The following is a 25228-nucleotide window of genomic DNA, read 5'->3' as shown; positions in this document are numbered from 1 at the left end:
CTTGGTGCTCCTCCTAGAATAATACTTAGACTAATTCTTAGACAGGTCATTCTTAGAATCTGCCCATTGAATCCTTCTCAACAATTATAGATGATAACTTTGCAAAGGCAAAAGGTACATTTATACCCGAATGCATCACTGAGCCCAACATATGGGTGTAAAGGAAGGATGCTCTGAATGTGATATTTCATGCTGAAGAGTTGTACATTATAGCTGGTTTAAATTTTGATTGAAGACTTTGGGTTGAACTCGTCCACTTTTACCCGATTGGTACTTATTTGCTTTGTTTGCTCGTATTTTCTTGTTCCTTCATTAAACACCTCCCGTTTCGGCTTGATATCCACGTGACGTTTCTCTGTGAGGGGGGCAAGTCTTGCTTCATCACAACAAAGATGACACAGGCAAGGCTGGGAAACATCACTTACATTGCGGACAAAATGAGTATGTCTACACCTATGCTCTAATAGCTCAACCTATTTTCAACATATCCCCCACATAAGAACCATCTGGCAATCGGGGGCATCTGTGGCCTGATCCACCTCTTAGTATTACAGTAAAAACTGAATGAGGTCATTGCTTTCATTACATACTGGAATTGGTTACTACAATACAGCCATCTGTAGAGCTTTAAATTAGATGGCACAACCAAATAGGCCTGAAGCTGAAATCCATGGAGATGTCAGAATTGACATGGCAAATGCAGCTAGTGTTGGCACTAGTACTAGGAAAGTGATCTATCATTGTATTTGCATATTCTAATGATAAAACTTAGTACATTTGAGTTGTAATTGGTTTGTGCGAAATTTTATTCAAAATTGGATCAAAAAGTGAAGTGCTAGATAGTTTGCTAGATTCATGTGAGCCGTGGTCGATTGAGCTTGAATAGGGACCCGGGATCTCGCTAGATGTCTTGTGGAATGTTCGGTCAAGTGAGAGGTGAAATTTGACATTTTGACTCTCACTAGACAGGTGTAGGACATGTGATCAAGCGAACTGACTTGCTACACGTGGGTGAGTGAGATATCCCGGTCAAGCGAACTAACTCGCTAGATGTGCGTGAAACATTTTGATAAAGTGAATTCGCCTGAATTTGATTTTAACGAGATTTCTGAAATTCAGTTTAACTCTTATTTGAGCTGAACGAATATATGGAGTCCCATACACGATTTTCTAATTGTGGACACTCATCATTTCACACCACATATTTTACATATTTTAATATTATTTTTTATTTTATTTTATTCTTATTAAACTAATTGAGTTATTCTATTTATCATTCATACACCATATATTTGTTATAGGAAAAATGAAAAAAAAAATTAAAATAAATATGGTGTGTGGTGTATAGTGTATGAAGATGATAAGTAGAATTATTCTAATTGTTACCTTGTTTCTTGTGAGAGCATTAAAGTCAAAACAATTTTCTCTCTTATACAAAACCATTAGCCACTGACTCTTGCTCATCTAATCCAAAAGGATTAGATTTAAATATAGAATTTATCGACCACTTTTTGAGTGTTCAGACAATATCGACCACTTCTTCTTCTCATGATATATTACAACCACTATGAAGAATGCCACAAGGTTCAACATCCTATCTTTTTGGGAACATTTTGAAGGGTAAGTATAAAAAATGGGCTGTAGAACTAGGCTGGCTTACTATTGAATTTTCTCAGAGGTACTGCTGCATTAATTAGTTACATGCCAAGTCCTTTAATGAAGTGCTAGAAAAACTTTCGCCAAAGATGATGGCAGTTTTGCTACAATCAAGCACATTTGAGAAGGTTCTGGACCTATTCATGAGTGTTGTGCTACTAATGATGGTACATCATAACACGCCGCCCACACTTTGCATTAAAATAATATGATTTATGTTTTTTCATTCTGGGCATTTTCCTCCACCACCAAACTTTAATTTGGAGCTCTCAAGTCCCCCACCCTCTACCTTCAAAGTCAGAATCAGTTCACAAAATTACAAAACCAAGCAAAGCCCTATTGCAGACAAAAAGAAAAACCAAAGTGGGCAATGGGCAATGGGCATGGCCGGATGTCAGCAAATGAAGCCGAAGAAGGTCCTCACAACGATGAGGCTATTGGCCAGTGGTTTGAGTTTCTTTAAAGCATTTATAAGGCTCTGGTGTTGACCTACATATAAAAATATGACATAAAATATTATAATAGAAAAATCGAAAGTGGGTGTCTTTGTTCATATGCAATGGCAAAGAAACTGGAAAGGTGATCACATTTTCAGCATGCTGTGGACGGTCTAAAACTAGAATTTAAAAAGGGAAATGCTTATATTCCTTCTGGAATTTGTGGTCTCTAATCAAACCAATTGATGTATTGCATTTTTAGTGAATTTTTATTTAAGTGTTTGATTAAGGAAACTAATTTATCCTTTCTCCAAGTTAATTTGTCCATCGAACTCTCCAGTCTTGGTCTTGGTATCAACAAACTTCAATTAATCCTCTTTGAAATGAGATATACTGATACGAGAAGCCACAATGCTCTCTGTTAAAAGAGCCTTAACTTTTTTTTGATAAGGTAAAAAGAGCCTAAACTTGAAACCTTTGTTTTTGCTCTTTTTTCTTTTTTTGGCACTCAAGTGGAACGAGTGGGAAGAACATGGGTAGCCTTTTTTTTCTACTACTCAATCTCATATCTTCTTATCCTCCCAGAAATCTTTTACTTGAATACTCGTATGCAAACTCCACATTCTCTCACACAAAAGCCAACCTCTAGGAGGAAATGGTTGGTTTCATGGCATTATTATATTGAGGCGTGAACAAACTCACAAAAGGAGCTTCCACTAAGAATTCCTAGTAAAAAAGTGACGACCACATATCAGCAAAATCTGTAATATTCTCTGCTCTGCTCAGCCATTTCTAATCTCTTGCAACTTGTTCTAGTGCTCAAAGTGGTCACATGTTCTGCTTTACTGCTTAAGTCTTAGACTTCCCTCAACTTCCCGGAACGTGAATTCCTGGCTAACTCTATATCCCTATGCATGAGTCATAGATAACAACAAAATCTGTCAAATTCCTAGTCTGGTTCTTGGAATGTCAAAGGAGTGAACTTTGGCTGTGCCTACTGAAAAGACCTGTTATAGGATAGCAAGACTCTATAAGGAGGTGAAATAACTCTCATTCCTCTTCATCTAAGGGAAAGCCATAACAGAAATGATACTCACTCGGGTTCTTGTTCTTGTCCTTTTGTTCTCATTTTGTTTCTTCGTTCCTCCAGCTCAGAGAAAACTGCATAGTTACACAAAGCAGAAACATTTCCACCCAAAATCTCGAATTTCACTACCACCTGCGCCTGCACCTGAGGCTATTAGCCCAAGTTACACGCTGAATCCTGCTCCTAATAGTCCTACTGTCTTTAATGTACAATCTTTTGGTGCCATTGGGGATGGTGTCACTGATGACACAGAAGCATTCAAGATGGCTTGGGACACGGCCTGCCAATCTGAAGAAACAGGAGTTCTTCTGGTTCCTAAGAGTTATTCCTTCCTGATACAATCTACAATATTTACAGGGCCTTGTAAATCAGGCATCACATTTCAGGTAGTCCTGGCATTCTGCTAAAGCTGATATTTTATATAGTTCTCTGACAGTAACTTGTTCTTTTCCCTTTCAACCAAAACTGATGTGTTTTTTCAATGGATAATGAGAAGATCGACGGGATTATTATGCCACCGGGTGGGCCCGATTCATGGCCGAGAAATTATAGTAAGAAACAATGGTTGGTTTTCTACAGAATCAGTAGAATGTCATTGCAAGGGGATGGTGTCATAGATGGTAGAGGAGAGAAATGGTGGAATCTTCCTTGCAAACCGCGCAAAGTATGGCCTTTTTCTCTCCAACAAAACCTTTAGTTTACCACTACAGATTAAGTTTTTTATTTTCTATATATCAATGTAACAGGGAAGTAAAAGGACAACACTGCCAGCTCCTTGCGATAGCCCAGTTGTAAGTGACATAAAAACAGTCGGAGGTTTTTTTTTTTTTTTTTCTAGGTACTTGGTAACATTCTAGAAAGGGGCATATCTTGAAATTTACTGTTTTGAATTTTATGTTGCAGGCCATAAGATTCTTCATGAGCTCCGACTTGACTGTCCAAGGACTTAAAGTTAAGAACAGCCCCCAATTTCATTTCCGGTTCGATGGTTGTCAAAACGTCCATATAGACTTGCTCAACATAAAAGCCCCTGCTCTAAGTCCCAATACTGATGGGATTCACATCGAGAACACGAATAACGTCAAAATATATAATTCCATTATATCCAATGGTGATTCTATACATTTTAATTCTTCATGTTTTCTCCAGTTTCAAACCTTCGATGCTCTTTTGTAATTAACCTTCCTTGCAGGTGATGACTGTGTTTCAATTGGTGCTGGCTGTTTTAATGTCGATATAAAGAACATAACTTGCGGTCCAAGCCATGGAATAAGGTAGCTCACTCTTTCATTTTACGAATTATGTGCTTACTAGAAGAGAAATAGCAGAAAAAATTTATGATTCTGAAGGGGACCAAGTAAAAACTCTAGTAGTTGTGATCTTTCTCTTAGTTATTTTTATAGTTTTATTTTCCTTTGAAGTTTGCTCATTATAATTGTATCTCAATCCCTTTTCATGGGTGCAGCATAGGCAGTTTAGGGGTTCGAAATTCCCGAGCTTGTGTTTCGAACATCACAGTGAGTGACTCAATCATCAAGCATTCAGACAATGGTGTTCGGATCAAAACATGGCAGGGTGGATCAGGCGCTGTATCTGCAGTAACCTTCCATAACATATACATGGACACCGTCCGAAACCCAATTATCATAGACCAATACTACTGCCTCACCAAGAACTGCCCCAACCAAACCTCTGCAGTGTTTGTATCAGATATTTGGTACACAAACATCAAAGGTACATATGATGTGAGAAGCCCCCCGATGCATTTTGCTTGCAGTGACTTCCTCCCTTGCACAAACCTCACACTTTCTGAAGTGGAACTACTTCCTGCTCAAGGATATATTTTGTCAAACCCAGTTTGCTGGAATGCTTATGGGATTATGCAGACACTTATTATTCCACCAGTAAACTGCTTGTTAGAGGGAATTCCACAGGTGATGCCAGAGAGTGATGTTGATCGATGTTAACCGGTTTGGAATAGCTAAACTATTATGTAAAGTTTAGGTACATGTCATATAGGCAAAGGAAAGTGCTATGGAAATTACAAGTGAATTAAAAAAAAAAATTACAAAAAAGAAATTACAAGTGAATTAAGAATCTCCATCTCTCTGTGTAACTTGGGATACTGGTCAAGAACAGAATGATTTTGAAATATTATGGCTTTGTGTGGACCGTGGGAGATGTTACTGCAGTTCTTTCCTAAATCCTAACTACTGTTTCCTACTTAAATAGTTTAGATTTTATGGTCTCGGATTCTCAACATTTATAAATGCGCCAAGATCTTAACCATTTAATTTGAAAACTGTTGCTAGACAAATTTAAGGGAATTTGAGAGGATCTTCATCCATCTAAAATCATGTAATCGAACTTGATAATAAACAAACATTAACTTGGAAGAGCGTCTTGTTCTCTTACTTAAAAAATGGCATGTTGCCAGCAAGAGATCAGGCACGGCAATTGCATGCATGCAGCTACTAGTCCTACAGTTTGGCCGTTGTTTGCAATTCCACATCCAAACTGCACAATCATCGATAATAAATGACTTGTACATATACTACGTGTTTTCACCATTTTTTTTTTTTTATAACTGTAGTGGATTCTACAGCAAGTAATATATTTACAGACTGACTTATAAGTATTCCTATACTTGAGTGTATGCCCTACACTCACCAAACAAAAGCCACACAAAGATGAAAAGAAGAATATCCCAAAAATGTAATGTGGGTTTATGAAGAGAATGAGGGTTTGGGTGGTGAAAGTGAGTGCAGATTCAGGGTTTGACAATTTGAAAGAGAACTCGACCATTAACTGAGAGTGGAAAAGGAAGGGCTGATATGGGATGTGGGTCTACCATCTATGTGAAGATGATGGAGGGCTAATTTTGTGAGAGGCACTGAATTCCTCATCTCCATTTAACTTTGTATTTAAAAAACGACAAATTGAATTCCAATTTAATCAAGCTAATCTCGAACGACATGACAAATAATTTATTATTTATTTATAGCCGTTGTGGCCTTGTTGTATCCATCTCAGAGGTATCATGAGGTTTTTTTTTTTTAGTGATGTTTTTCTTCATCATAATTATTGTCATCCTCCCAGCCACTGAAATAGTTGATAAAGTATGTCACTTGAAATGTTGTATTGCCAATCTACCCAAGAAAACCTGGGAAGTGAAGTTGTTAGCAAGTGAAACAAATATACTTTTTTTTTATTGGTACCGGGTGTCCGAGAACAAAATCCTGACTAATCCTAAGGGTGCATAGACTCTCGGGCAAGGAATTTCCACAAGTACTTGCAACGTAGAATAGGGTAATCTAAGCGCAATACACTTGACAGAGCATGAACCTCCAAATATGACAATGCATTGAAAATGTTAATTTCATTCGTACCAATTCTTTATATACAAAGTAAAAATTTTAAGTGCATGATATCAAGATTTAAGCCCTTCAGGAGCAAACTAATGACGAGAAGCAATTGTTGGTGAAGTTAGGAAAAAATAAAGGGAATCAAATGGGGCAAACAATAGTCGAGGAAACTAGCATTTCATCTGCCATCAAAGATTTCAGCGAGTTGCCAAAACCCTTTGAAAAGCATTCACCAAAATGCATGAAGTACATGTGCAATAGAATTTTTTTCCAGTTAAAACACACTTTCCATTTATTAAAGCACATTAATGCATCCAGCAACCTTCACCAAAATGGCCAACAACATTACAAACACATGAGCTCCTGGACATAAGCTTGTGGGTGGATCATATCATCAATGTAAAGAAGCAAGTACCTCCAACAATGAGGCAGCAAACCGCATTTGGGTCTCCTCGTCTATGGTCGAGAAGAGGGGCACATGCACAAAGAGCGATTTGGTCCCTTTCTGCTCTGCAAATCGAAGGGAATGATAGTAAACATAATTGCATACAAATCGTCCTGCATCATCTGAGGTCATCACTTCATAACCCATCTTTGCCAATGCCTTGGTAATCTCCTCAATTGGAAGAGAGGTCTGCGTGCAGTTCAAACACAATAACTATTTAGAAAGAGTCAACAGAGAAACAATACAGTATAGTCATAAATAAATCACAAAATCATCTCAAACAAAAGCAATTGTCCAATGGAGCCATTTAAGGACTTGTTTGTGTAACAAGGTATTTTCAGATATTTCCTTTCCAAACATCACTCAAACACAAAACAATTTTTAATTTCAAATTTTCAACATTTTCATCTAATCATTATCCAAACACAAAAACCAAAACAACTTTCCCAAACTTCCGAGATATTCTGAGATATTCTAAATTCAGTGTCTAAACAAGTCCTAAATCTTCGAAAATCAAGAATGGACTACGGAGGAGCACAAGAATTTCTTTATGCATAGTCTTCTCCCAGGGACTGCATCTATAAACTTTAATGGACTTAGTTTAAATGATGTTTTAGTATCTTTTTCTTCTACTAGTTAATATTCGGGTTCTGCTTTTGCGCTTATTAATAGAGATTGTCTTACTTATCCAGAAGAAAAAAGGTATTTGAATCATATTATCTCTGCAATACTTTCTATTCCCCGGTAACTAAAGATGTGTTCTTGTATTAAAAGGTAACGCCATACAAGCATCAATACAACATGAAGAGTAGACAAAGTGCACTATGTCCTGATAATTCGGTTGATTTTAACTGGTAAGGAATTCAGTGCCCATCTAACTGGGTTCCGCTTAAATATCAGGAGACACCATACTGAATACTACTCATAAGAGTCACAGTTTAATTTCGAAGAATGGTGACATGCTTAGCTGCTGTTTCTGTTTTCTTTTTTTCCCTTTAAGTGAGAAACTCAGAAATTAATGTCTCCATGCTATCTAAACAAAGAATACTACTAGACTACAGCTCTATTCTATGAAATTAGAATTTAATGCATGTAAGCCCCTTAAGTCTTATTGACATTGGACAAACTCTCTTCACTAATAAAGACAACAGCTCCTTTCTGTTTCACTTATCACAAAAACAAGTAATAAATAAAATAAAATAAAGACAGCAGCTCTGGCACGATGCACCCCTAAAATTATTTAACCAGGTTAGACACAGAAAGTGTGAGATCTTCTTCCCATATCAAAAAGTTTTCTTCCTTTCCACTCACAATTCAAATACAGAAATCTTCCTATAATAAATGTTTTCCCCATGAATGCAATAAATCTTTAAACCAAGTGAAAATTAAATGCTCAAACAGAGACCTGACCATGGATTATCGATATGCTGCAATTTCAGGGCTGTGAACAAGAAAGAAATCACATTAAAGAGAAGTGCCCCAATGGACTAAATACCAAACTTTAAACACATAAGATTTATCCTTCGTGGTGACAATTGCCACAGTTCATCAAGCAAGTAGGTTTATAATGAAATAACATGTACATAAGCATATATATATATATATATACATATATATATATATATATAGCACTAAACAAGCAGTAGATTAGAACTCAACAAAAATTGTATGAAGACGAGACAAAAAATGAAAACCCTTTCATGAAAAAAAGCACATTCTACCTGTCGCATGTGTGAAATTCCACCATCTGCAGGAATGATGGGAGCTTTCTACAAAAAAAATAAAAAGAGGAAATTTCGAAGGAATTTAAAATGACAAAACAACTAAAAATATAGATGTGCAAAAGAAACCTTGGCAACTTTATCAAACCTGGGGCTTCCATCCCAGCTCATCGGGACAGCGAAAAGTAGCTTCATTGACAGCTTGTTTCTCAATGGCAAACCTTGTTGCACCACTATTAACTCCAAAGTGTACCTGGAGGAGATGTAATTACGAGTAGACAAGAGTTCAGCACAACAAAATAGCTGTTGGATTGGTGTAGATTCTGTTCTGGTTCTAAGTAAAGGTTTTAAAATTCAAATGTAGTAAATCGTAGTAAATTGTTTCATTTGGTCAAATTATAATATTTTACAGTCCAGAAATATCTTCTTCTCTCTAAAGATGTAGAAAAGCCATCATTACCTACAGGCGTGCAACATAATTTGCAGAGGGTCTAGGATACCAATCTTTATTACTATCATATCATGTTCCTGTATGAACATATTGGGCTCTGCTGTGAAAGTGAAATTAGGGAGGAGACTCAATATTGTGGAATAAAGCAGCTAACCATATAAATAAACTAGTTTTGTGTCATCTCATTTTCCTTCTCTCCACCCAAGTATTCTTAATTTTGTGCAGCTATCACAGCAGTAAGGAGCTGTTTTCCAATGAAGTACAAATATGAACTTCAATGTTTCCAGCTATAAATCATTGTGATTTCCAATACAAATACTGAGCCTGACAGATCTCTCTACCAGGTTAGATTTCTGTTGTAAGAATAGGAAACATGAAAATAAAGGTTGATAACTTGGAAAAAGGAGTAACTGAGCATAAACATAAAACTGACCCAAATAGTTCTTCCAGAATTTGAAGATTCAGAATCCAACCCACTAATGGCAGATTGCAACGTCTGGTATAAGGGAGAAAGAGCTCCTTGTCCTGCAGTCTCAAGAATGCTGCAACTCCCAAGAATTAGACCTTTTGGCAGTCCCTTCTTCGTCACATACTCTTTGAGATTACTAACAATTGTCTCAGTTGGATTCTCTGAAACTCCATGGAATTTCTTAAAACCCGTCACATGAATTATTAATGCAGGAGGCCCTTCGGACCCCATTTACCAATTATTGAGATATAATTAAAAATGCGTTATAGTGTTAAAATGAGAAGTAATATCTGAGTACCTGCAGAGCTGCATCAAACAAGAATAAATGGGTTAGGCAGTCAGGAAGCTGAAAACACAAATGCATGTCGAACCAGGAAAGCTATAATGTCTTAGCATCAATGTAATTTTCAAATCTTATTGGACTTCGTCAAATTTGAGTTTTCCATATAATCCTAGAAAGCTCATAAACTTTTTTTATGCTAACACTGGGTCCTGGACTCTTCAAGAACCAAGTAATTTCCCAGGCAGGTAGTAGTTCCTCCATCCCGCATGCACGAAGCAATTTGTTTAAACCCTAAGGAATAGCTACCAAAGGCATTAGATGTAGAGTTCGAATCTGGGTCACCCTTCCTAAGGTGTCTTAACTCTAGAGAACAAATCAACCCTCCCTTTCAGGGCTAATGAAGCCATAACCTCACTATAGAAGATCATTGCAGGTTTAGAAGGCTATAGTTATTAACTGTAGTATCTCTAACTGTTTACTCAAACTATAACATGAGGCAATGATCTAGCAATTATAACGATAACATTCAAATATTGATAACTTTATGGGACTTTCCATGAAAAGAAACCATTGAAAGAAGAGAGACTCCTACAATTCATCCGGAAAGGCTGAAAAGTGAAACTCAAAATTGGAAAACCTCTGTAGTCTAAGTAGCATAAAAAAAAGGGGCAATACAAGAAATGATTGTATATACAACGTAAATCAAGTTGCTGACAAAACAAAAGGCATTTGAATTTATTAACAACCCAGTTACTAAAATCAATATGAGGTCAATTTAAACCAATAATCCGATCCGAAGTCAAAATATATACACATGAAACAGGAGCTTAGACCCACCCTTAAGAACTATTGAGGAAAAGAATCACAATGAATCACTGCATTAAAGCCAAACCAGTCAGAACCCAAAACCCAAAACTAAAATTAAATCAGAATTATGCTTGATCGGACAGATTATCACAGAATCACTTGTATCAAAAACCCAGAAGCCTACCTCAAGAAATAAAGCCAGGAAATAAAAACTGTAGTAAGTTGGTTACGAAAAATTCTACAATAAGGAACGAAATGATCTTCTCCCTTACCTCTTTAAACTCCACAAAAGACAAAAAATAAGAAAGAAAAAGGACTCAACCACCAGTCTTATCTGCTCATAGATAATTAACTGGTAAAGATTCCGATCAGATCACGAAAGAGAGACGTATATACACACATTTAAGGAACGTGAAAGTGAAGGGTCATTTTTCAAACATAAAAATACGAGAGCATCTGTCACGGAGTAACATTAATTATATATATCCGCGTATATATGTTAGATTTCTGGAACAATCTTACATTAACATTGCAAGCTGTCTGTACTCTGAGTAGGAATTTGCAGTAAAGTAGATAACTTTATCTCTCTTCATTCTCTTTTTCTCTTCTTTTTTTTTTTTTTTTTTTTTAATGATATTAACTAAAGATTTGTCCTTTATTTGTCACTGTGATTCGGTCCCTTGTTTGCTTTATGACGTCAGGTGAAGATAGCATTTTGTTCCAAAAATGGATAATGAATTAAAGATAGAGAAATGCTACTTTGTCTATTTTATTTGCCTCTTGAATTTGACACTTTATATATTTTAATTTTTTTACTTAATAATTAAGAAATTAATTATTAGTGTATTAATATTTTTTAAAAATATTTTAAAATGATAAAAAAATATGAATAAAAAATTGAAAAATAATAAAAATAATATTTTAAACTAGAGGTCAAAATGAGCAGTGCTCTCCTATTAAAGATTTTTCCTAAAGACAATATGAACAAAATATGTCATCTGTTTTTTTAATATTAAAATAAACACACAAATATTACAAAATAAATAAATACATTTATCGATACATTCACTGATAACCAGAGATGTACTTGATCAAAATAAATGTACTTATAAGTACGCTTGAGGGTAAATGATTCTAGCAGTCTCTATTTATAAAATTTTTAGCGTCGTAAAATTATTTTTATTATAAAATATAATTAATATATCATATAAAATATTTATATTAATTTATAGACTTATTTTTTATTTTTAATTCAACGCATGAAAATTTTATTAATCAGCAAACATTACAAACTTTGTCTCTCACAACAGCATGAACTTCTTCCATCCATATCCTCTCCATGTCAAGAGACAGTGCAAGTTGTGCTAATTCATGAGCAACGACATGACATTAGCTGACCTTTCATTCAGCATATGTTGTGTATCCACAATAAGCTGCTCGTGCAAAGACCAATCCTCTTCTGTACTGTTTGTAGTTTGAATGACAGTCTTGGCATCACCTTCAAACTCTACCCTTTGGAATCCAAGATCAGAACATAGTTGATAGTTTCGTAGCTCTCTTCAAGACATTGGCTTCAGCTGCATAAGGCACTAACAGATGATTGTATCTCTCACACATTGAGACCAAAGGTTCATCCTCTGAATCTCTCACTAAAGGAGGTTTGGATGGTAAGATGAGATGAGATGAGATGATTTTAGATAAAAATTAAAAGTTGAATAAAATATTGTTAGAATATTATTTTTTAATATTATTATTATTTTAAAATTTAAAAAAATTGAATTATTTATTATATTTTATGTGAAAATTTGAAAAATTTATAATGATAAAATTAGATAAAACACTTTCACCATCCAAATGGACCTTAACTTTTGTTTTATAAAGGAAATATATGTGTAGTTTTTTTGCTTTTAAAACATTGTCTTTCAAGTTGTATTTTTAGAATGAGTGGTAAATTTTGAATGTTAGAAAAGAAAATATCTACTCTATTATAATAAGTGGCTATCTAACTGTGAATAGTAACTTTTATTATTTTTTCGTTAACTTTTCTTGTTTTTTTGTTAAGTCCGTTAAGTCCTGTTTTACCAAAATACCCTTAAAACCCTTGACCATTTAACGCGTAGCTCCCTTGTAGAATTAAATTAATGATCATGTTTTACCAAAAGGTCCTTAAGACCCTTGATCATTTGACGTTTAGCTCCCTTGTAAAATTTAATAAATAATCATATTTTATCAAAATGCCTTTAATATTAAATTAATAATATTTTATTATTATTTAGTGAGTAAATAGATAATCCAATATAGATGCAGATCAATACTCATACCTTGCTGAAGTTTAGATTTTTTTTAATCTTTATTTTTTGTCTTTCTTTAATTTTGTATTTTTTTTTCCCAGACAAATAAGCTATTGAATTTTTTATTTTTTTTTATTTAAATCATTATGTCAGGTGTACCCCTAGATTAACGTACTTGGAACCGTTTTCTAGTATATATATATATACACTAGCAGTGGGGCAATGTGTGAGGCACATTTGCCCGGTTGAATGAAAAACAAGTTGTTTTGTAAAATATAAACATGCTTTGTGTAAAAAAAAAAACGTAATAATAAGCAAAAGAAGTGATATATGGAAAATCTTTTATGGACTCAGTTTCTGCACCTAACAGGTGAAAATAGATATGGAGAATCTATGTGATGATGACAGTACTTCACTGCATAAATTGAAGTAATGCAACCGAAAGAAATAAAAAATGAAAAGTGGTAAAACGAAATTTAAAATTAGCGAAATTAAAGCATGGTCTTGGTCGCAGAATATAAAATTCTGAATCAACTTTATTGGAGTGCAAAAGAATATGTATCAATAGAGAAAAACACATTATAGTTAGGAAACGAAAAATAACCCAATTGTAAAATTCTGAGTCAATTGCTCCAAAGTAGCAGTCTACATGTAAAGCCACAAAAACTCCTATGAAAATTGCAAACCTTTTTATGTATTCAATGTCCAGATATTACAAATTTCATACCAGAAAGGAAAACGTACGTCTGAACGTCTCATTTAGTTGTTGAGAAAAATAAGGGAAGACATTAAAAAGAAAAAACTTATTATTTATTGGATCCAAGAAGAAGTTAAAAATAATTAAGTGATAGTAATATCTGAAATCTCCTTTTCGTTCCATTTTCCTCAGTTTTCATAGCAACCAAACAAAAAACAAAACAACACTTAAGATCAAATCCAATATGCCGATCAGGAAAGAAAAAAAAAAACGAGAAGAACTACTTCAGCCTAAACAGATGTCAATTGTAGGAAGTTAAGAGGGCAGACCTATAATGGACTTGAAAGAATCAGAATGGGGTCCATTGCGAGGCAGAGCTGAAATTGAGCTCAGAGAGGCCAACACCAAGAAGGAAGAAAGCCCAAGAACCAATATTGCCTTCATTGTAATAACAAATCCCTCTCTCTCGTCTATCTCTCACTCACTGCAAGCACCGCCTCATACAAACAGAGCCCAATCCCAAGATCGTCAAGAAACCCACATACAACTTAGCCTCCACATGCTTGCATAAAAAAGATTCACACCATTATACATAATATAAATTACAAAGAAAATTAAAAGTAGATAAGACAAAGGAGGAGGGTTTTTTTCGAAATTTCTGGGTTCTTCTAGGGAATGGGTCTCACACGATTTCTCCACCATAGCGTCATTGTACGCTGTCTCCACACCATCGCACCACCACCACCGAGCTCCTCTTCCTCCGGCAACCACTCTTATGGACCCAAGCCATCGTTGAAGACCCCACGGCAGCCCTCTTCTCCCTGCAACCTCCTCTCCTGAATGAGTCTCATACGGTTTCTCTACCATTCTACTGACGTACGCCGTCCCCACACCACCGCACCACCACCACCGAACTCCCCTTCCTCCGGCGACTACTCCATGCTCTTCCAGCCACCCATAGCTCCTTCCCCTTCCCTCACGCATTATCGGCAACTCCCCCTCTCTCTCTCTCTCCCCAACCAAAAGAGAGACCTTTTGGATTTGGTAAAATGCGAAAAAATACTGTGAAAAAAATCGAAAAGCAGAATACAAGAAGGCACAACTGTAATTATAACAGATCGCACAGGAGCATAAGCGGCTCAGAAAGTATTAAACAAAAAGATTATTCATTCTTGTTCATCTACATATAGCCACTTTTAAAATATAAGGGATATATATATATATATATAAATATATATATTCTTGAATTTGTTTACCTAAAAAATATCAAATGGGATAAGACTCGTAAATCTGTATAAAAGATGCACAAACCCCAATGATCTTAATGATTAGTTAGTAATATTGAGCCTGACTATATATGCAAGTTGCAACTACCACTATTATGGACTATATGTTGAATTTATTTTAGCAAATTAACAGAAATATTCTAACAAAAATTAATATGATGATTAATAACATTATATTTGTGCAGTTGCAGCTTGAAAAGTAAACAGTAGGAGTAATTGATGCATATGTGTCCCGCTTAAAGAAAAAAGGAATCCTAAATGGTATGATAATTACACATTGAGCATTGAGCTTTGTCAAAGCTTATAATGAGAGTTTGAAAAAAAAAATTCAGAATGTCATAATAATGCATGTTGTCAAAAGTGATATTATTGAACTTTTTAAAAATAAAATTAAAATAATACTATATATAATCGTAAAGTATACAAGTATTACACAATCGTTTTGAAAAATAATAAGATTTACTATTCAAAAATTAATTATTTTCATGTGAATCTTATATTTATTTACTTTTTTAAAAAATTATACAGTACTTTTGTACTCCATAATTACAAATATATAAGTATCATTTCTCTTAAAATTATATCTATTATATTATTATTTGAATTATTTATTATCTCATTATAATCGGGTGATATTATCCGTCAATTTTTTAATTTTTATTTGACCATCACTTAAGGAGATGTTTGGATTCGAAAATGACTTGAGATGACTTCAAATGAGCTGAGATGAGTTGAGATGGATTGTGAATAGTAATGAGATGAGTTGTGAATAGTAGTGAGATTTGTGAGTTAAAGTTGCTGAATAGTAATGAATAGTAGTGAGATGAGTTGAGACGAGCTGAGATGACTTGCGAATCCAAATATCTTGAGCCTTTATGGAGCGTTCTTGAGCCTTTATTAATTAAATGAAGATGCTTTTGGTACGAGCTAGTTTAATTAGTTTAAATATGTTTTTTACCCTTTCTTCTTCTTTAGAGTCTCTTTTATTTTTATAACTATTCTAATTCTATTTCATATTATCTTATCTAATTATTATAATTTTTTTTAAATCTTTACACAAAATAAAATAAATAATTCAATTTTTTTAAATCTAAAAACAATAATAATATTTAAAAAATATATTTTAATATTATTTTATTTAATTTTTAACTTTTATATCAATTCATTTTATCTCATCTCATATGCAAAAATAAACAAGACAATTCATGCCAAAAAATGTAGTTTTGCCTTCATCCAAATTGAGAGGCTTCGGGCAAACAATATTTGGTTTTATTTTCTTCCAAAATCTTAGGATGATATTTTTAGTAAATAGTGTCTAAAATGAACATCACAAAATTAGAAGGAAAAAAAAAAAAAAACACATTTTGCTCTCTAAATACTTCCTCTGTGGAACAAATAGTATGCATGTTTTATCTTATTTAGTAATGTTACTCATCATCTTCTCATCATTCCAAATTCCAGCAACTAAGATTTTCAGAACTGGACCTCGATCGGTGATGTGTGGAGCCCCCAATAGTGGTCTGGTGCGACTGTACGATGTCGGTTCGTACATCCATAGCCAATAATAATATTTAAATGCAGCGAAAATAAATGGAGATAGACACACAGATTTACGTAATTTGGCACTATGCCTACGTTCACGGAGGTTTGGGGAGGGGAGATTCCACTATAATAAGCTTGTTTACAGTCTCTCATAGCCTCTCATTTATCACTATACAATGAAAGGTGTAGATCTATTCGCTGGAGAAGAAGTTCTCCCTAGAACTCTTAGATTGAAGGAGGAGTCCAAAGTTGGAAGAAGTCGAAATCTGAAGTCCTCGAAACTGTCAATACCCTGCCACTTTTATCTGACCCTCTTCTTACGTGCCCCTCGGTAATGGTAAGGGATGTCTGTTTTGTGCATCCGTCCCTCTCTTCCTTTCCTACTTTCTCCTGGCACCCCCTCACTCTCGACACCTTCACTCCTTACACCTTTGTTTTATGTCAAATCACCATTTCTCCTCTCCTAGCATTACTGTCATATGCTTCTTAACACCTTCATGCCTCTAATCCCTTATTGTCTCTCATTCTTTTCTTAATATTTTGTCTTCTAGTGAGTCCCTTCAATTAGTTGGGTCTAGGAAATTCCTTTGGGCGGCCAAGGGAAAAATCTCCTTACAAAATGATTGAAGATTATTTATTATATTTTATTTATAAATCTATAATTTAATATCATATAATAGGATGATGAGATGATGATAAAAAAAAGGATGCCGAGTAGATTTCTTCATTGCTAATATTGGAACAAATAGTGAGTGCATTTATTTCATAAACTACCATCTTTATTTCTTTTCAATAACATCAAAAGTCTAAACTCACAATTAAAGTTAATTTTTCTTAACTACACAAATGATGATACTTACTTAGACAATACATAAAACTAGATGTATCGAGTTCTTTATACAATTATATGGAAAATTATAGACATACAATCATTTTTATAATTTTTTTAATATAATTATGATTTAAATATAAAATATCTTTTAAAAATAACATCATTTTACATAAATATCTTCATTTTAAAATATAATTATATAAAATTTATAAAAATGCTAGTACATGTTTATTTACTCTTAGAGCACGGTTACGCATCAGTCGCACTCTCTACACACTATAATTATTATTATTTTTTTTTAACTTAACAACACTGGGTGTGTTGAGGATGACATCAACAGTAGGCTGATGTAAATAATTTCTCTTACTCTTATACCTATCCATATCCAATCAACATAAGCCACGGCAGAAATTGATCAAGATAGCATTGGCAAATCCGAAGATTTTGACATTATCATCTAGTCAACTACTTTGACGGCCTGGGTTGCACTTCTTCCATCCATCCCGAACTATCTTTAAATTTCAGCCGTCCGATCAGAAAGCCACTTTTGTGCAGTGTCTCTCCTGCACCCGGTACCACAGAACACCCTTTGCAACCCTCCTTCGATTTGTTTTCCAACGCTGCTCTCTGGACTCTGAACCTCGAAACTTAAAACAGTAGCACAGTCGAAACCGAGAAGAAGCGGAGGATGTTCATGTCACTTTCGTCTTTCTCAGCACCCTTCTCGTTCTCGGAACCTTCGGTTTCCAGACCCATAACATCTCTTTGCTCAACTCCTCGCAAAGTTTCTCTTCGTATTTTCCCGGTGAGTTTTCGATCAGCAAAATACCTATCTACACGTATGGATGCATATAGATAAGGTTTTGTTTTGTGGAAAAGTGAAAGGAATTCATGATTTTGGATTCTGGGTGGGTCGATTAGTAAAGAAGATTTGAAAAGAAAATGAGCTTACTCTTGTCTTATTGAAGCATTGAAGCTTTGGTGAGCCTAGGTCAGAGTTCAATTGCGAGAAACCCAAAAAAGAGAGAGACAATAAGAGAATGAGGGGCTAAAATTTATTTTCTTTCCTTTTACTCTTTTTGATTCATTGGAAAATTTATGGAACATGTGAAAAAAATAGCGCACACCCTTGTATATCAACTCGACCTTTCTTGTTTACGTAATTGGTAATTCAATAGCAGTAAAGAAACTTTGATTTGTTGTGAACCATAAATATTAACATGTAGTTTGTTTTATATCTCCTAGTACCAAAGAGATTTCAATCTATTTTGAGCCATATGTTGCAGCATCTAATTTGTTTTAAAGCTCTCAGTACCAAAACTATGCGCTCAGTCGTATTAAATTAATATCCGGCTTGTCAGTACCAAAACTCAATCAGCTTCACTCCTTTTTGCTTATTTTGAGTCTGTCCGTTACATGCTTTCCACCTTTTGATATTACAAATGGTAATGGAATTATGTCACAGAAATTGCTGTTGAAGCACAACTTATTGTTATCTTTTCAACGAATAGCATTGACCGTTATATTGGGCATCTCAGAGATATGTAAGGAAATATAAATATATATATTTATCTTGCATGTAGGATGCTGTAGACAACTTTCATTCCTTAACGGGCAGACGCCTTGTGTGCTATGGTGGAGGTGCCAAATTATGCAGAAGATTTTATGGCTTAAAACTATGGATACTTGAGAACATAAACCTTCAGCAGAGGAATAGAAAACGTGGACGAGCAAATGAGTTTAAAAGTATAAGAAGTGAAGAGAAAGACCCACTAACAAATCATTTGGAAACTACTTCATCGTTTGGAGTAGGAGATATACGTATGCAGAATGGTTAGCCATAGCTTTATAATGATAAGTATGCTTAGTTAGCCTAGCGTTTTTCAAACAGAGTGTGAAACTTGCAGATTCTAATGAAAAAACCTCAACAACTGTACAACATGAAGCAAGTTCTTCCCCACATCATCAACCTGACGGGTCTATCGCTTCTATGGAATCTAAACCTGTCATACAAGCACATTCCTCCAGTTTTTCCTTTGAGGGTCGTGAAGCACCCTCACTCTGCATTGCTGTCATAGGAGCCACTGGAGAGCTTGCAAGGACAAAGATTTTTCCAGCATTATTTGCTTTGTACTATAGTGGTTTTCTTCCTGAGGTACAGCAAGTTTGATGTCATTGTTCAGTTGGAGGTCTATCTATATGGTTGAGTTCAATATACTTTACATAATCTCAGATCTCCTTTTCAATGGCTTCAGAATATAGGTATTTTTGGATACTCAAGAAAGAATTTGACTGATGAAGAGCTGAGAAACATTATAGCTTCAACTTTAACTTGCCGCATTGATCATCAGTATGATTCTCACCTATGGAATTACATGCTTATGTCCAACTTTTAGTTTCATAAATCTATATTTCTTGATCTTGTAGTGTTTTAGAATTCTCAAATGGAATGAGAATACGATTATGCATGCTGCTTTATTGCAGCTCACAACTTGCATCAAATATCATGAACATGACTTTGAGGTCTTTGTGTTCATATTCATTCAGGAAGGGAGGATGGGAGATACCAAAACCTATTGACAATGGGAAATGATTTGTATACTAATTCTTGTCTTAGAATTTTTTGTTGTTATCAAGGTCTTTATATAATTAGAATAATAAGCAAAAGGCGACCATTTGATTTTCATTTGTAACCAAGGGATTGCACTTCATAGTGAATATTGTTGAAAAGTATCTTTCATTCAAGAGCCATAAACTGTTGCACAAAAACCCATAAGTCATTTCTCATATACAATCAATGTTCCAATAATGTTCAAATTTTGCTTTCGTCATTGAGGTTAAATGATACTTGCAGACAAAACTGCGGCGACAAAATGGATATTTTCCTCAGTAGAACATACTACCTTAATGGAGGTAATGACAATATACAGGGGATGTCAAAGCTCAACACTTTGATGGAGCAGATTGAGGTAAAGTTGAAGAAAAGATCCACATGCGCGCGCGCACATGCACATACTTCTACTTAAATGTCTCCTTTTTGGCTTTCAAATAAATGTACGAGAAGCTTTTGTTATTTGATTCTGTAACAGCTTACCTATCTCAGGGGGAATCTGAAGCCAACAGGATTTTTTACCTTGCTGTGCCACAAGAAGCTCTTCTAGATGTCACATCCTCTCTCGCCCGTAATGCACAAACCCAAAAGGGTTGGAATCGTATAATCATTGAGAAACCTTTTGGCTTTGATGCACCTTCTTCTTATCAGCTGACACAGTCTCTTCTTTCCAAGTTCGAGGAGAAGCAAATATACAGGTTTCCAATCAAAATCTTCATATCTTGCAGCATACACAAATGTGCAAACACATTTACGTGTAATATTTTCTTATTCATCACTGTACAAGTTGAAAGAATCTTATTTCAGGATTGATCATCTTCTAGGAAGGAACCTGATTGAAAACCTCACAGTTTTGAGGTTTGCTAATTTAGTTTTTCAGCCATTGTGGAGCCGTACATATATACGCAATGTGCAGGTACTTTTCTATAATGAGCTTGGCACGTGCCTCATCCAATATATTGCACATTCACTGAAATAGTTAAATAACTTATTACAGGTCCTTTTATCAGAGGAGTTAGGTGTGCAGGCAAGAAGGTACTCATAAGGGCTGTCTCGTGTTGCTGTTTTCAAATAGATATAGTAGACTTATGACATCAAGGGTAACCAATAGAATGCGTGTGTTTATATACTTGGTATATATCATATATATCATATATTCTTCCTGTCCATTTATTCAGGTATTTTGATGGGTATGGCGTTATCCGTGACATAGTGCACAGTCATATACTGCAGACAATAGCTTTGCTTGCCATGGAACCTCCTATAAGTCTTGATGGTGAAGATATTCGAAATGAAAAGGTATGCATGCATGTTATAGAGCATTTCAATGCATTCAGTTGTAACGGTGAGAAAATTCTTTCCAGGTTAAGGTTCTAAGATCAATCCGCAAAATGGAACCCAGTGATGTAATTCTTGGCCAGTACAAAGGGAGTACTGGAGATAAAGTTGATGTATCTTTGAACAGTCTGACCCCCACATTTTTTGCTGCTGCATTATACATTGACAATGCACGTTGGGATGGTGTGCCTTTTTTGATCAAAGCTGGCTTGGGGCTTATCAAGCACCGGTAAGATCTATTGCAATAATTATTTTGCATGGTAGCACCATCTGCACTGAAAATTTAAAATGTCTACTGCCTGATTACACCAACTGGTAGATTCCTCTGCAGGACAGAAACATATGTTAAGTCTTTAGGTAGGTAAAACAGATGTGTGGTGCCTATGTTCAGAAACTGAGAGCTCTTCTCTTTCCACTTCCTTTATTGTATTAAGTTTTGTGATTGCCTTGTCCTCAAAACTTTGACATAACATGTAATGTTCTGAGATTTAAGTTCTTTACAAGTTGAACTTTAGTGGAATGCTGAAGGGAGATTATGGGTTATATTTTCCCTCTGATTCGAAAGATTTTAGAATTGCTCAAGCATTGAACCATATTTCAGCTCAGCTTGGAAGAAGATGAATAAACATATTAATTTTTTTTTGTCTTATCTTGGACATGGATTATTTATATTTACCAAAATGACGTTTGCTGAACTCACAAGTTCTCTGTCAATCGAAAATAATCTATGGGTGTTTATGGGTACACACAAAGGAATGCATTGCGTTACAAGTAAACTGATAATTGCTGCTCTTTGAAAAAGAGAATTGTAACTACTGCTTCTACGAGCTAATAGTATAGGATCAGTTTAAACTAGACTGGTTTAAGAGCATATATCCTTACCAAGATTAGCCGTACCCTGCAGAGTGGAGATACGCATACAGTTTCAGCGTGTTCCAGGGAACCTCTATCGTGACCGTATTGGGCATAATTTTGATCTTGGGACAAATGAGCTGATTCTACGTGATGCACCTGATGAAGCCATTCTAGTCAGAGTTAACAATAAGATTCCTGGATTGGGGTTGCAGTTGGATTCTCCAGAATTGAATTTGCTCTATAAGGACAAGCAAGTACTTTACTGTTTAATTTGTTTCATAACTGATATATAGCACAACACTGCCAATAAACCTGTATGCCAATTAATGTTCTTGAGTTCAAATGTAGATATAAAGTGGAGGTGCCTGATTCATATGAGCATCTTCTTCTTGATGTCATTGATGGGGACAACCATCTGTTCATGAGAAGTGATGAGCTTGCAGCTGCATGGAATATTCTATCTCCAGTTCTGAATGAGATGGACAAGAAAAATTCAGTACCTGAGCTATATGAATTAGGGGGTAGAGGTCCTGTTGGAGCATACTATCTTTGGGCGAAACATGGGGTTCCATGGGCGGAGGATTAGTGAAGATTTTGTTCGTGAGTTCTTGCTGCAAACCAACTACAAAATATGTGATATATATATATATATATATATATATATACACACTAGCGGTGAAGCTACGTGCAAGGCACGTTTGCCCTGTATTTAATTGTTCTAAAATATAAACATATAATGTAGAAGAAGAGAATTTAATGATAAGGTCTATGAGGATAATATAGATTATTCTAATTAGAAATTACTAATTTAAATAGCAATAAGTTTAAACAAACAATAGGTTTAAGCAAGTTTGGAAAACAAACTATAGGTCTATGAGGATATTCAAGGTCTATATTAGACAATAATCTATATATTTAGAGTTAGTATTGTATTTGGTGGATGGAGAATGAAAATTCAGAATGTACTATCAACAAATATAAAAACTAAGAATTTTTTAGTATGAATTCAAGATGAAGAAGGTCAAAACTAAAAACTTACAATGAAATCAACTCTTTAATCGAATAGAAGGAAACAATAAATTTTGAAATCCATGAGAATGTTATATTTTATTTGTAAACTTTTATATATACATCACTATATGCTCATGATGATGCAAGGTTATAAACATTTTCAATCAAAATATATGTTTGAACAAACAAAAAACAACCATTGAAATAGATACATTCAGAGCATTGTTGGTTACCTTGGTACTATTAGAAATAGACGAAAGAAATCCAACCAAGTTAGCAAACTCAACCAAGCTGCAAAAAATGGAGAATAATAATTAGAAATGCACCACCAACAAAAATTATATGACTTTTTTAGTATGAATTGCAGACGAAAAATGTATAAATCAAAAACTCACAACCGAATCAACTATTTAAACAAATAAAAAGGAGCAACAAATTTTGAAATTTTTTAGAACGTTATATTTTGTCTGCAGACTCTTATATATATACTACTATATGTTCATTTGAATCATTAAATAATTAATCATATTAACATCACTTATGAAGATAATTGGAAAGAAGAAATTTTGATAATAGAAGAGTAATGTATTTTAAAACCAATAATTGAATAAACATAAACGTAAGCCGGTTTGGCGTACGTTATTCTATACTATTTCACTTTATTCACAACACACTCAAACCCTATGTCAACTAAGAAAGCCTCTTTTTTATTGCCTAGACTTGGATTTTTTTTCTTGTTTTAGCTCCTGATCTAAGCTCATTTTGTTTTTAGGCTTGTTTGGAAAGTTAGACGAGATAAGAAAATCTCAAAATTTTTTAATTATTTTTGTAAATACTATTTAAATATAAAATACAATTTTTTCAAATTTCTGCTTTTATTTTCTTAACACAAAGATCAATACAATACAAAAAGAAGTAAGCCAAAAGTCACGTGCCAGGGCAGGTCGACCATCCACATGCATAAAGGAAAATGTGGAGCAAGTTGCTTGCCAGCAGCTCCCAAACCCATTTTCAATGTTCTGACATATTTTATTCAATATTCTGTGTGCAGTACTGACTGGATTTTGTGTATCTCAGTATACCTATACTGTTTTCTTCATGGACAGGTAAACAAACACTTTAATTTTCTGGCCGAGCATTAATTATTTATTAATTGCTCTTGATCTTCCTCCTCCTTAGATGAACATGATGTGTGTAATTATATATATATATATATATATATATTAATTATACTTGATAAAATTATATAAAGAGGTGGCTTGCTGGATACATACTGGGAAAAGGCAAGCAGGAAAGATGTGGATGGCATATTCGAGATCCATGTTAAATCTATCTTTATTAGTGTCTTTGACACTGAATCTTCAACCGAAAAGGTGATAGCTGCAATTACCAGTGACATTATTATTGTTCAAGATGCTATTTCTGAGAAGGTAATTTGAATTTCTTTCTTTAATTAATTATTTCTTGCAATTCTTTTATTTTATTTTATTTTTAATTTTTGGGTCCCGGCCTAGCTAACAGCTAATACCCAACCTCACACTAAGTACTCCTAGTCCCTGAATATCTTAATAATTATATATGATCTCTTAAGTCTAGATTAATAATCATGTCGATACCATATATATGGAGATACTTGGCCTTGGATCTGTTCACAAATCCGTGTGACATTTAAGAGTGCGTGCATAATGTTCATGTTCCCGTCTCATTTCTATCGCATTGTTCTGATGTAGCTGCATGCATTGTCTATCAACCATTAAATTAATGTTTATTATTTTTTAAAAATAATAATGGGAAAGAATCCCCTCTCTACCCTCTCTACACCCACCCTAGTACGTACACCCTGGCCTCACTTGTATTAGCTTAAAAAGAAAAAAGTTTCTTCTAATTAACTTCAATGGGCTTTATGGAATTTTAATGAAATAGACTCCTATTTAAACATTTCTATTTACATTATATTATATATTCAGTTTTATGCAAAAAAAAAAAAAAGAAAAAAAAGAAAGACTATTATTTATTAATATCAAATAATTAGATATTTTTAAAC

General features: G+C 34.5%; 3 protein-coding genes across 7 annotated transcripts; 2 read left to right on the top strand and 1 right to left on the bottom strand.

The window, feature by feature from the left end:
• Nucleotides 1–2889: 2889 nt before the first annotated feature.
• LOC108987870 (polygalacturonase At1g48100-like) lies at nt 2890–5351 on the top strand. Its single transcript, XM_018960908.2, has 6 exons — nt 2890–3566; nt 3677–3844; nt 3927–3971; nt 4084–4291; nt 4373–4454; nt 4646–5351. The coding sequence occupies exons 1-6, from the start codon at nt 3180–3182 to the stop codon at nt 5145–5147; spliced, it is 1392 nt and encodes a 463-aa protein (XP_018816453.1). The 5' UTR covers nt 2890–3179; the 3' UTR covers nt 5148–5351.
• A 1340-nt stretch (nt 5352–6691) lies between these two features.
• On the bottom strand, nt 6692–11184 carry LOC108987872 (pyrrolidone-carboxylate peptidase-like). Of its 3 annotated transcripts, XM_018960911.2 has the most exons (6): nt 10906–10982; nt 9596–9937; nt 8860–8964; nt 8712–8759; nt 8401–8431; nt 7068–7179 (listed from the first exon to the last, which is right to left on the bottom strand). In XM_018960911.2, exons 2-5 carry the CDS (start codon nt 9860–9862, stop codon nt 8426–8428), a joined length of 426 nt encoding a protein of 141 aa, XP_018816456.1. In that variant the 5' UTR covers nt 9863–9937; nt 10906–10982; the 3' UTR covers nt 7068–7179; nt 8401–8425. The 3 variants fall into 3 exon arrangements, with proteins under 3 accessions (XP_018816455.1, XP_018816454.1, XP_018816456.1); XM_018960910.2 differs by lacking the exons at nt 8401–8431; nt 10906–10982 and adding an exon at nt 10994–11184 and having other exon boundaries at nt 6692–7179; XM_018960909.2 differs by lacking the exon at nt 8401–8431 and having other exon boundaries at nt 6692–7179; nt 10906–11176.
• Nucleotides 11185–17985: 6801 nt separating this feature from the next.
• On the top strand, nt 17986–22942 carry LOC108987869 (inactive glucose-6-phosphate 1-dehydrogenase 4, chloroplastic). 3 transcript variants are annotated; one of them, XM_035683029.1, is made up of 12 exons: nt 17986–18174; nt 18953–19202; nt 19277–19524; nt 19625–19719; nt 20224–20338; nt 20473–20678; nt 20788–20896; nt 20978–21015; nt 21159–21279; nt 21345–21547; nt 22223–22427; nt 22522–22635. In XM_035683029.1, the coding sequence occupies exons 1-12, from the start codon at nt 18058–18060 to the stop codon at nt 22525–22527; spliced, it is 1713 nt and encodes a 570-aa protein (XP_035538922.1). In that variant the 5' UTR covers nt 17986–18057; the 3' UTR covers nt 22528–22635. The 3 variants fall into 3 exon arrangements, with proteins under 3 accessions (XP_035538922.1, XP_018816452.1, XP_018816451.1); XM_018960907.2 differs by having other exon boundaries at nt 17987–18174; nt 18953–19190; nt 22223–22423; nt 22522–22942; XM_018960906.2 differs by having other exon boundaries at nt 17987–18174; nt 22223–22423; nt 22522–22942.
• The last annotated feature ends 2286 nt before the right edge of the window (nt 22943–25228 follow it).

The sequence above is a fragment of the Juglans regia genome, chromosome 11 (genome assembly GCF_001411555.2).
Source record: "Juglans regia cultivar Chandler chromosome 11, Walnut 2.0, whole genome shotgun sequence".
Lineage (NCBI taxonomy): Eukaryota > Viridiplantae > Streptophyta > Magnoliopsida > Fagales > Juglandaceae > Juglans > Juglans regia.
The sequence above is the reverse complement of the archived record's forward strand: the minus strand, read 5'-3'. Positions and strand labels throughout refer to the sequence as shown.